Raw genomic sequence first — 12,251 nt, forward strand, 5'->3', positions numbered from 1 at the left:
ATGAGGCTGAAGGCAACCAAAACATAAGCCTTCTCTCCTCGCTTTCTCTCTTTGTTCTGGGTTTAAGGGAGATTTAGACCAAGCCCGGGCTGCCATTGGGGTTACTTTCCTTTTCACTCCAATGGTGGTACTTGATTTTGAAGTTTCAGGTGGTTTCGTCTGCTTGGCTTGACCACTGGGCTGAGAACCACTCCCTCTACTAGTCCATTTCTTCTTAAACCCAGATTTCTTCGGATACCCATACTGGGTTCCGACCTGTGCAAACCCACTTGGCTTGCTGCCCTTGGCATCTTCATAGTTCATGGCTATAGCTATTGCATCATCTAACGTGTTCGCGTACTTAGCCCGAACTTCCATTTTTATTCGATCATTCAATCCAAATATGAAATCTTTCACTTGGATTGATTGAGGCAGGGGTTCGTCAACCTTCATTACACTCTCTCGAAACTTATCAGTGTATTCTGCCACTGATAAAATTCTCTGACGAAGGTTCCTATATTGATTCCAAGCTCGGGATGCTTCGTCAGGAGGTAAGAAGTGTTTCCTGAACTCTCTTTTAAACCCCTCCCAAGTAGTGGATGCTATACCATCTTTTTGTTGTTTAATCCACCACCGATCCGAAGCCTCACTAAACATGTGGATGGCCTTACGGATCTTCTTGATGTCATTTCTGATTTCACAAATGGCAAACGCCTCGTCCCATTTGTGTAACCAGGTCTCAATGACATCGGAGCTACGGTCGTTCATCCGACCAGAATACTTTTCCGGTCCGTAATTGGCAATATTTGGCACTGTAGCCTTCCTAGGCTCGACCGTATGGACACTAGACTCCGGTTCCATTGGAGCCTTTCCCTTCTCCTCTCGAGAAGGTCTGGCAGACATACTATGTATCGCTCTCCTAAGTTCAGACTGCCCTACATTGGCCTGCAACTGCTGCGCTAATAACTGTTGCAAGGCATCCTCAAGCAATGCAATCCTGCCACATAAAGTATGAGCTACTAGGCGCGACACCTGCTGGGTCGGCCAGACTCCTGACTCACCAGGGTCCCTCCTGGAAGCTCCTTCTTCTGCTTCCATTCAGTTCAATGGGTGTTTTGTCTTTCTTTCTTTTTTTTTTTTTTTTTTAAACACCGCTAGAAAATTGTATTTACATACTGACGCAATTCAGTGTACTGACACTCTGACACAATTCCCTATACTAGGGAATACCTGCAATCCCACATGCACACTGACCAGGCATTTGACATAGGCATATATCTCAAACCGCGCTTTTCCCTATACTAGGGAAATTCCTGCAAACTGACTCTGACTGAAGCACACAGGCATATGCACAGGCATAATCTGTCCCTGCTACAACATCAAAGCCTCATGCAGACTGATCACTTACGAGATCCTGTCTATGAAAGTAAAGCATCACCTGACTAACTCAAGAAGGAAAAAAAAACACGAAACTGATGGAGGTCAAAGAGAGCTCCCTGGTTATCAACGATTTCGTCACAGCCTTTTTGATTCCATGCAGATCCCGCCAACAGTCTACAATTACAGCTTCCGCGCTTGCTGGCCAATTTCGGAATACGTGGACAGCTGTCCGTCGACTAGCGCTCCCCGCTATTCTGCATCGCCTCTGCGCTCCAAGTCACAGCTTACGTGCACAAATCCCGAATACACCTCTGCTATCCTGCGTCACCTTCGCCGAATCATCGAAGGCCTCTTCCTTTGTCTGTCGGACTATTCGTGTCAAATGGTCTCCCCGTTCACGAGCTGCTGCTGTCCGTCGTCACGGGCAATCAATGTTGAAGGGTCTCCCTAATTCCCGAGTTCCAGCTGTCGACTCGCCACCTATGCTCCAGGCCTTTCATCCGCTCCAGATCACGTGTAGCACCAGCTTCGTTACGGTCTGTCCGTCACATGGAGTGATCCCTTCCTTTCCACGCCTATCGCCCGCTCCACGCACTCCACTCATCTACCCTGCTCGCTTCAATTTTGGTCGAAAGCCCGCATGGAATCTCCATTGATCTAGGTCAGTCACGAACTATCAACGTCGAAGGGCCTTACAGGATGATCATCAACAATTTCGTCGATCCCTTCCTTTCCTGCGCTCTGCGACAAGCTTACGTAGGCCAGCGCCGATCGATGCGTAGGCCAGTTGTCCGTCGTCACGTCGCAGCATCAACACAATCTGCCCGTCGCATGGACTCTCCCTCGATTTGGCGCTCAGGTCCTTCCACAATCCCGCTCGTCTCTCTCGTTTGCTCGTCCGCCCCTTCCTAATTTCTAGCCTCGGGCTCTGATACCAAATGTAAAGACTATCTACAACTATCTATTCCTACTGCAGATCACGGGAGCAACACCATGAATATCCTCCCATCCAAATCCTGCTGAAGCTAACGAGCAGACTGAGAAATTTCGATCACAAAAACATACGTGAAAATCCTTCTCTTCTCTCACTAGCCTCAACGAGTCCCATCTCCCTAGATAGATCTAGATGCCACATGTCATCCATATAGGGCCTTCCCAATGCAACATTTCACCCCTCTCTTGGGATGCATTAAATCCTTTGCCCCTAGGCACAATCTTCGCATTAGGCCCTTAGCCTTAGATGTACCTAGTCTGGTGCTATCAACCCTCACCTAGGACCTTCACAATAATACCCTCCCGATCATTTACATGAAGCGCAAACAATTATATTACAAAGATAGATCCTTTAAGGGAAATGTCGACTGATTCTTCCGAGGTCATGCTACCTCGGCTAGAGCGTAACACTTAGGGACATATAAACAGTGATGTGCCTAGGGGCAACAAAAGACTATAGGACTTAATGTGAATTCCTAAGGACATAAAAAGACAAGACAAATAGCAAGAGAACTACTTTGGGAAATAGAACATCTAGGGAAAATTGGGGCAACGTGATCTCTATCAATAGTGAACTAACATTTATGTTTTGGGAAGTAAAAATCCCTATCGTGGAGGTATGATCAATGTTGCACAAGTTGGGAGGTGAAATTTCTCAAATGCTCGTGAGTCTTCTACAAATTTTGTATAGGGTTAAGGTAGAGCTTGATTGACAATTTCAATTCACTATCTATGATGACTTGCATCTTTCACTTTGCATGTGTATTATTCACTTTTCTATATATTACTTATTACACATAGGTATTGACTCAAGAGTCCTATGTGATTGTGAGCTCCATATTGTGCCAAGGCTTGCACATGCTAGCCATACGATAACAGGATCCTCGTGTCAACTTCACACGTGCATGTATCACCCATGGGATATGAAGTATCTTTCTATGGTGAATCGGTACCACCATTTCATGGCAACGACAGTGATAGTACATCATCGCGCTAGTGCAAATAAGTTAAGAGTGATGCAAGTGGTGGATCTAAGCATGCAATCATAGAGCTATAGCTCTTGGGCTTTCCATGTCCAATTTTACCAGATCAGCTCCCCATGATCATGTGATCCGCATGCGTATCGATTGCCCCACTTACATGGGAACATTCATGTCCTTGTTTAACCAACACTGTCAGCGCCTTGAGGATGAGCCTTTGTACATTATGGGGATATAAAAATAAATAAGGAAGATCTGACACACAATGGACTCTAGGCTCACCCACTTTGATGTAATCCACGTGCACACACATACATTATGTGTACAATATTGGGTTGATCCAAGTATTCTAGCTTCAATTGTTTGCCTTTGATTAGGACCAAATCATAGGCTAAAACTTTTTTTTTTTTTTCCAAGAAAAAGACTTCTATTAAGTAAGAGAAAAAACCCGCGAGAGCAAGCTCAAAGCGGAATACATCATGAAATCATGAGGATAAATAAAAAGCCCCCTCAGAGTGAGGTGGAAAACAACCAAGGCTGAGGCTGAAAGTGCCACCTCAACCCTGTAGTAGTTTCAGAGAAGAAAGGAGAATCCTTCCATTCCCTGAAGAAAGAAGCCCTCCTAGCTGAGGCTGCACGGGAGTCCCCCTGCATACCCGTCCATACGGCCATCAAAGTATGTACGATGTCTGTCCAGATACTAGCCAATGTGTGCGAGGGATGAACCTGAGTACCCTCCAAAGCCTCTGTGCATCTGGCTCTCCAGATATGCCAGGATGCTATGCTCGCTAGAATCTCCCAAGAAGTATCCACAGAGGCATGTACAGCTGTAAAAGGAAGGTGTGGTGCCTACATATGGACCTCACCTTTCTTCATTCCATAAGCAAGCAAGCATTCTCATTTCGTGTTCAGCTTCATGCTTTCCTTTCACTTCTTCAACACTTTTTTGATCAGAACTATTTCAGAAATACTTGTTTAATCCGATGACGTCGAACCGAAATGGCCCGAGAGGAGTCAACTCCCTCATAGAAAACCTGAGGTCCTATAAGAGAAAGCCAAGCCACCGAGCCCCATGTCATAAAAAATGGTGAATGGGCAAAGTGACTGAAAATCCTGGCTACCCCCATCCAAATCATCCTCGCCTGTCTGCAATCCCATAAGCAATGCTGAATAGACTCCGAAGCAGAAAGGCATCGAGGGCATGTAGGATCGGCTCCGAACCTGGACCTCCAAAGGTTCACTGCAATCCCTCCATGGATAGAAAGCCAAAAGAAGATAGTGATCTTTCTATTCCTGTGAAATTTCCAGAGTCTCCTCCAGAAGCACCTCTGCTGATCCGCAGTAATACCAAAAGTCTCCCAATGAGGAACTCTGGAGGGTCTCCAACCTCTACTACTGAGCTAATATCTCCTGGCATTACTGACCGTGTAACGAAAGAAGGGGATGCTCTTCTCTCAATGTCCTGCGTCAATCCACTCCCACTCTCCAGGGTCCCACTGCAAATACCTGATGGGAACTCCCCCATAGAGCCAGAGCCTCCAAGACCCGGTGGAGAGTAGCCGGGGGTCTGGGTCTATATATTTCATTGTTAAGTATGGGTAGAGGAAAAATTATACCAAAATCAAATTGCAATTTGATTTTAGGCACTAAATGACCTCTAGATTGACACTTTTTTTGGAGGCCCCCTAGTAAGCTAAAGATACTATTGCAAGAATAGAAAGGTATTCAAAGCTACTTTGTTTTCTAGATTTAGGACCTAATAACCTTACAAGTTTGTGCTTTTATCTATTATATCCTAAACTCATTCCGTTTTATACTAAATTGTGGATGGAGAAGCGAATTTTAGTAGATTTTACTCCCTCCAGGTTTTCTCAGCTGAAAATTCATATTTCTGAAGTTATAACGGGATAAAGAGATTCTCTCCATACTTTGCTTTTGAAGTTTATCCTAAGCTTTTTATGAAACTAATTTGATAAGAGGTCTGAATTTTCAAATTAAGAATCCTCACAATAACTACATGTATTTTGCCACATTTGCAATATGAAGGTCAAAAACTTAAAAAAGTGATTGGCATACAACACTAATGAGAGTCAAACCCATCATGAGACATTCACTTCAGCAAGCGACTAAGTGGGTTGTCTAGTCATATGTTTACTTGAGAAGCACCTTTTCTATCCTAGGTTCACCATGAAATCACCTGCTCAATCATGACTAACTAATTGACATGCAGCCCATGCAAGGTTGGAGAGGTAATGTTTCCAAGTCCACTTTCAAGGAAATTCAACTATTTGATTCCTTACATCTTGCAGCATTGTACGTGTGCACATTTTGGGGAACAAATCTACGAGATGGTGAATAGAATGGGCACAACAAGCTACAGGTTGTCATGCTTGCACATGTCATTCGAAGTAACCAGTCCACCCCAATAGCCTAGAGCTAGCACAGTTTCTACACCAAGATATCTCCTTTCAAACATGTCTTATTTTGTATGTGCTCATCAATATGGACACTCAAAGGCAAGAAAACCCAGGGATTCCTTGGAGGGCACCAATACTGTCCTCAATGCAATTAGAAACCAAGGGGGATGAGGACAGCTAGGATGCACGCATTAGCAAGTGGTTTCACTCACATAATATTACTAGTACTTGACGGATGTGCCCACGTCATGCTAGTCAATTTGTCTCATTTTGAGGAAACCTTGGAATGGTAGCCTAGTACTATTTTGGAGCATCACGGAGCACATGTTTCTCTCATTCCACATCCTGCATGTTGTGTAGTGTACAAATCCTCAACTCTATGTTGAATTGATGTGAGGTTGTCATGTGGTGATCAAGACTGCACGAGACTATTGTTATGCATCCTAGGGCTTGAATGAAACCATCCTTGGGTCAATTGGAGGAAATGCTCTTTGTAGAATGCCATCTCGGCACATGGCTATTGTGGTTTGTGATCCTAGATTTTCCTTGATAACTTGTGAATGTATTGTGTGCCTCTCTTCATTTTCAATAGAACCACAGACATGGATACATAAGAACCTTTCTAATAGAGGATCAGATACTTCTCCCCCAAAAAAGTTCTCATAGAGTGAATACTGCAAAGGTCGCAATGCAAAGGAACCCCTCTTAAGGATGCAAGAACCCACTTCCCCACCCAACACAAGATCAACATCACCTCGTCAGGCCACATTGTGTAATGCTCATGTCAACTGCGGCGAGCAAAGCATGCCAACAAAGGGTTTCCAACATTCTTCAAATACATCAAAAAGCCTCATGTATACTCAAAACACTTGTCCCACTAATGAGGGGCACATGATTGGCCACAAACATTTAGTCATTATTTTCCACTTTAGGATTGCTTAGGCTTAGGGATATGCTAGCATCTCTAGTTCCATTGATCATTAAGGGCTAGCTCACATGATGTATGAACCTATTGGTCTCATAGGCTTTTTGTAGGCTTAAGAATGTGAAATGCACACGATGTATGTACTTGTTGGTCTCATAGCTTCAGCTTCAACCTCAGGAGCCAATTCCTGACCTCACATTTGCCCCGCCCCACTTCATGTACCCTCTTCACTAAGGGGGGAGTGAAGGACGCTATAGTGAAACTTCATAATGGCTTAGCAAAGGATCATGAGGGACTATGCACTAAGTTCATTGCATATGGGATTAACCTCCTAGCCCCGATCTTAGCAAAGCTTTTCAATGAAGCGGTCTGTTTGGGGTTTCCATGCACCTGAACCATTAATATTATTTCATCCATCCATAAGGCAGGCGATCCCATGAGCCCAGAGAATTACAAGACCATCATGATTGGACATGTCATGTCCAAGATCTATGCATCAGTGCTTGATTCCAAGGTTAGCCGATTTGCGGAGTGTCGAGGACTTAGAGCAGCAGGACAGGCTGGGTTCCGGCGTGATCATGGAACCATGGATCACATTCTCACGCCCAGATGTATCATCGAGGAGGTGAGGGCACGGAAGCAGAGGGTTTACTGTTGCTTTGTGGATTTCCGCAAAGCATTTGATATGGTTCCGAGAGCCCGCCTCATCCGTCACCTACAGGATTTAAGTTATGACCAGGAGATCATTTGGGCTGTCATGGCACTTTACGAGAGAGTCTCAGTCAGAGTACGGGTAGGGTCTGGGTGGATAGACGAGATCATGAGCGCTCTTGGGGTCAAACAAGGGTGTCCCTTATCACCTGCCCTGTTTGGCCTCTACATAGACGAGCTCGAGATATTGATGCAAACACAAGGGGAGATGGATGCTCTCTCACTGACACGTTGATCCGGATATTGCTGTACGCAAATGATGTGGCTCTTTTGTCTTCCTCAACAGAGGGACTCCAGAGACACCTTGACGCATTACAGTCTTTTTGTGAGTCCCATGATTTGAAGGTCAACCTAGGTGAAACCAAGGTTATGATCTTCAACACATCTCGAGCTGTCATGCGCCAGGAGCAGTTCACGTTTGATTGGTCTCTTGTTGAGATAGTTTCTTCATACACTTATCTTGGGGTTGTCTTCTCCGGACCCATCTTCACTATGAGACCGGCGATTCATGCCTGTTTGGGCAGAGGATACGCTTCATTGGCCAGACTAGATGGGCCACTTGATGACCAAATAATATAAATCTGTGCTACAGATGTACATCTGTGAGTATGCAGAGTGCCCCATGCTAAGCAAGCTTCAGCTGACACTATGTACTATTATCAAAGAGGGCAGACATCGACATGCAGGAGTTTATTGCTGCTTTGTGGACTTCTGCAAGGTCTTTCATTCAATGCCGCAAGCTTATCCCATCATGGGACACCAGAATCCAAGCATGCCATATAGGCAGTCATGGCTTTATCACAAGGAGGTATCTTACAATACACAGATGACGCACTGCTGATCTCAGACCCAATAGAGGGCTTCCAGCAAGAGTTTATCCCACCATCAGTTATCAATACTAGCAACAGAGAAGATGGAGATTATCCAATGATATGTTTTCATGGGGTTCACCATGAAACTGTTATTGCCTCAGCATTCTTCCTTAGAGGCCCTTCAGGCTTACCTTTGGTGCCTGTTCTCCACAATCACCATCATAGACTCTTTCTCTCCATCAGCCAAGCTGCTAAGTTCTCCCTTTCAGATTACAATGGTACTTTTCCCACCAGGATGCCAAAAGAAATTGAACCCAATGAAGCACTCAGGTAGATCCAAGTTTGATAGCCTTGTGTGCACAAGGACACTCAGGTCTGAATCAGTGATCCGTACTAAGAACAGCCAAAATACTATTGCACCAAAAATACTTCTCGCAAGTTCTCCTCACATGCAACAGGCCTACTGCCAAAACATACCAGTGTGGAGCCCAAGGATGGCTTCCAAAACTACCTATCACCCTGCTCAGCTGCATGCTCCTTCTTGGTGTCAATGGCCTGTCCAGGTGCCTGGGCATTGGCCCTTTGTATAAAGGGAGGGGACCTAGTCTGTTCGCCCCGTGCTTAGTCTGGATTGGACTGTGGGTCTGCTGACCCCACAGACTTCTCATTCATTACGACCCAATGAGATCAGACTGGCCGACCTTTGGCTGGGCTTTGTAAGACCCACAGCCCCCATGTGTAAGTCCTTAGCTGGGCTGTCATATCCTCCTCCGTCTGCAGATCTGCCAGCCTGTCCATGTGGATGATGTTCCAGATCTCACTGCCTCTGTTGCAGCCCATCTTCTTCTTCTTCTCTCTTATGCTGCAGTTTATACTGCCCCTGTGGCAATACACAACCAACATGTCCCTTCGCTATCCTCATACGGGGGCTTACAGGTGACCACCTACTCCAATTCCCCCTCTCAATGTCACATTATGAGCCCGCATTGAGCCAAAGACATATCCACGCCATCTGCTTCCTTTCAGAAGTTCAGGAATAGGTTGAGAAAGTTCTCGAATTGGTTCAGATGCCTACATACAACGCACCTCCTTGAACTCAGGAACCAAGCCGGAACACAGTTACAATCGAGTACCACTCATTAATGGCACCGACAATATCCATCACGGACCTACTAGGAACATTAAGACACCCAGGTACAGTCAACAGGTACATCCGGCTTTCCCTTTGAAGCTAGAAACATACCAGACCCATTTGCAAGAAACGTTTACACTCGTTGCGCAGAACCTCAGCTCTGATTTGCAGAAGGCGCGAAACCATCTGTAAACACATATTACGCCGTGGCAATTAACGAGTGCATGGTCATGGGGAAGGAGCTCTGGCAGAAAATTGCACGCCCCACTGGACCGGTTTTTCAAGCCCTGCACAAAATTGCACTTGCTTTCCGTTTGATTCTGCTGCAGTTTTCCAAGACCGCATCTGTACTGGATGAAGAATAATGGATTATATGTGTAGCTGTCCAATTCCTCTTTGCAACGAATGTGTAAGGCAATATCAGATTTCAAATAAATTATTTTCTGTGCCTGTTTATTCCAATAATTTAAAATACATGAGAGATATTGTCCTAAATATAAACAGATCCTCCCACAATGCACACGAGGTATTAAGATCTTTGGACTGACCAGCACCAGTGGCGCCTGCGCAGGGTCTCGATGCATCAACGACTGCGACAGACAAATCTGTACTGGAGAGAAGTCGATGAGCTATGGAGAGACCGATGATGCCGGCCCCCACAACCACAACATCGTACTCCAGTTTTTCGAGGCTTGGGGCTTCTCTTGCAGCGGGTCTGTGATTCACAATTTGGGCTTTGATTGGCAGGCCTCCCCTTTTGGCAGCACATATAGGAACACAGACATTTTGTCGCAAAGAGGTTAAATAATTGACGCATGCAGAGCAATTTCGATGCAAAAGTGAGCGTGCCGAGTTACGATTCGCATGCGCAAGTATCGAGGCGGAGGGAGCTAGCGGAAGCCTCGACGCCGCGATAGTCGGATCTGGCAGCAGCTCAAGGGGGGAGCACGATTGGGCAGCGCCAATTCTGGAGGATAATTCCAGCTGCGGAGACATTGATGGCGTACGAAAGCCTCCGAACGGATCGTTGTCTGTGCAGCATGAACCGGGGAAGGAATGGGATGAATGGAAAGGAAGAATGTGATGCAAAAGCTGTGATGTAAAGATGAGCTAATGGCGATGATGAAGGAGGATATGGCGATGAGGAGCTTGCAAGGAGTGGCGATGGCGATGGAGATGAGGAGCTTGCCAAGCTGTGGCTATGGCAATGAAAGCTCTGGCTATGGCGATGAGAGCTTGGCTATGGCGGCTGTTCAGCTGGCGCGCCAAAAACAGAACGGCAACTCCAAGATTCGTTTCTACTTCATTTCACCCTTTGAAACTACCCACGGTCTCATCTTAACCTGGACACAACCTGGGGAAGAACCTGGATCCATACTGCTTCCCACGCTCGACGAACCTCCCGAAGACCATTCAGAAGATCTTGGATCCACACTCCTCCCGGAAAGCACTTGGATCAACTTCTGACACTCCTTTGAGCACATTCCCATGCACGTGAATTCATCGTTCCGAATTTCTCGATCAGACCAAAGATTCGTTTCTAGTTCATTCTTTGACATTACCCAGAGTCTCATCTCAACCTGCGGAAAGAGTAGGGATAGTGGGGCAAGCTTAGTGGGGCAAGCTCCTTAGAAAATGGCAAGCGGGTAGATCCAGTGAGCCGCCACGTTTTTCGATCGTCAAAGGCTTGGGGAGGGGTGTGATATGGTGGCACGTGTCATCTTCGAGGTAGGCATATTTGAACAGGTTTACTGAGGCAAGCACAATCAGGGGAGGCGATTACTGTTCAGGAATTGGATTCAACAATCCACACGAAGGAGAGCGATCCATAATCTGACGTTATTACCCCAGCCTTTGTGACAAACTTGGCACAACTTTTAGCACTCCTTTTGTAAAGAACCTGGATCCCAAACCACAACTTCTGACACTCCTTTTAGCACACTTCCACATAAGCGAATTCATCATTCCGAATTTCTCGATTAGTTGTATTTAGCTTCTCCATGATTTTTGCCTCGCAAACAAGAGCTCCCAGTTAACATCACTAATAACCATGAAGTCATGCATGATAATCCGATGTCCATCTTTTTCGCTCACTTTTAGCCAACCAAAACCAAAACTACTACCTGCCATACAGCTGACAAGCTCAAAATTCAATTGAGCTTTCACTGATTTTGCCATTCCCATACATTTACCGATTCTATTGGCTAAAAATGCTCCACCATTGAGCTGATCAACGTGGAATACACTGTTTTCGTCTTCTATCAAGGTCGATGGTCTGGCTACATTTTCACGATTGAAACAAAAGGTTTTCAAATTGAAAACGAATCGCAATATGCCATGTGATGCAAGAAATAACCTCTTTGGAAAAGGGCCAAGAAGAGAGATGAAGGAGCAAGGGAGGGAGCACCTCAAGTTCAAATATTGTTTCAATAAGGGAACTGTCTCCTATTATTATATGTTATGCAACTCAATGTTCTAAATATATCCGAAATACATCCAAAATATGAGCTAGAGGAAACTTTGGGCTTCCAATTGCCAAGTGTTATCTCTCTCCTCCTCCCTTCTTCATCTCATTGCTCTTTCTTCAAATCTAAGTTCCTTTTTCTCCTCCAATTCATTATTATGTCATGAAGTATTATTATAATGTCTAAACAACTGCTATGGAGGAGACACCTGTTAGAGCAACTTGCATTCAATGGACATTATGTCATGAATTATTATTATTATGTCATGAAGTATTGTTAAAAGGTCTAAACAACCGCTATGGAGGAGACACCTATAAGAGCAACTTGCATTCAATGGACATTTTTATGTTCCATGACATAAGCTCATAAACAGACATCTATGGCCTTGCTAACAAACTATCATGGAGATGGTTGGTCATTTGGGTCCAAAGGGGTTTACATGTTTTCATGTGTGATT

General features: G+C 45.1%; 1 protein-coding gene across 2 annotated transcripts in view; it reads right to left on the reverse strand.

Annotated features, from left to right (window-relative positions):
• Positions 1 to 10,613, reverse strand: part of LOC147888727 (FAD-dependent oxidoreductase family protein) — a 50,735-nt gene extending 40,122 nt beyond the window's left edge. The window contains exon 1 of one of the 2 annotated variants that reach the window (XM_087392463.1): positions 9,878 to 10,613. In XM_087392463.1, the coding sequence (XP_087248589.1) occupies positions 9,878 to 10,325 (448 nt within the window). In that variant the 5' untranslated portion in view covers positions 10,326 to 10,613. The remainder of the gene's footprint in view (positions 1 to 9,877) is intronic. The other variant, XM_087392464.1, reaches the window with a different exon arrangement.
• Positions 10,614 to 12,251: the final 1,638 nt, after the last annotated feature.

This window comes from Dipteris shenzhenensis, chromosome 21, assembly GCF_047967505.1.
Source record: "Dipteris shenzhenensis isolate YYH24624 ecotype China chromosome 21, Dip_SZ_1.0, whole genome shotgun sequence".
Taxonomy (NCBI): Eukaryota; Viridiplantae; Streptophyta; class Polypodiopsida; order Gleicheniales; family Dipteridaceae; genus Dipteris; species Dipteris shenzhenensis.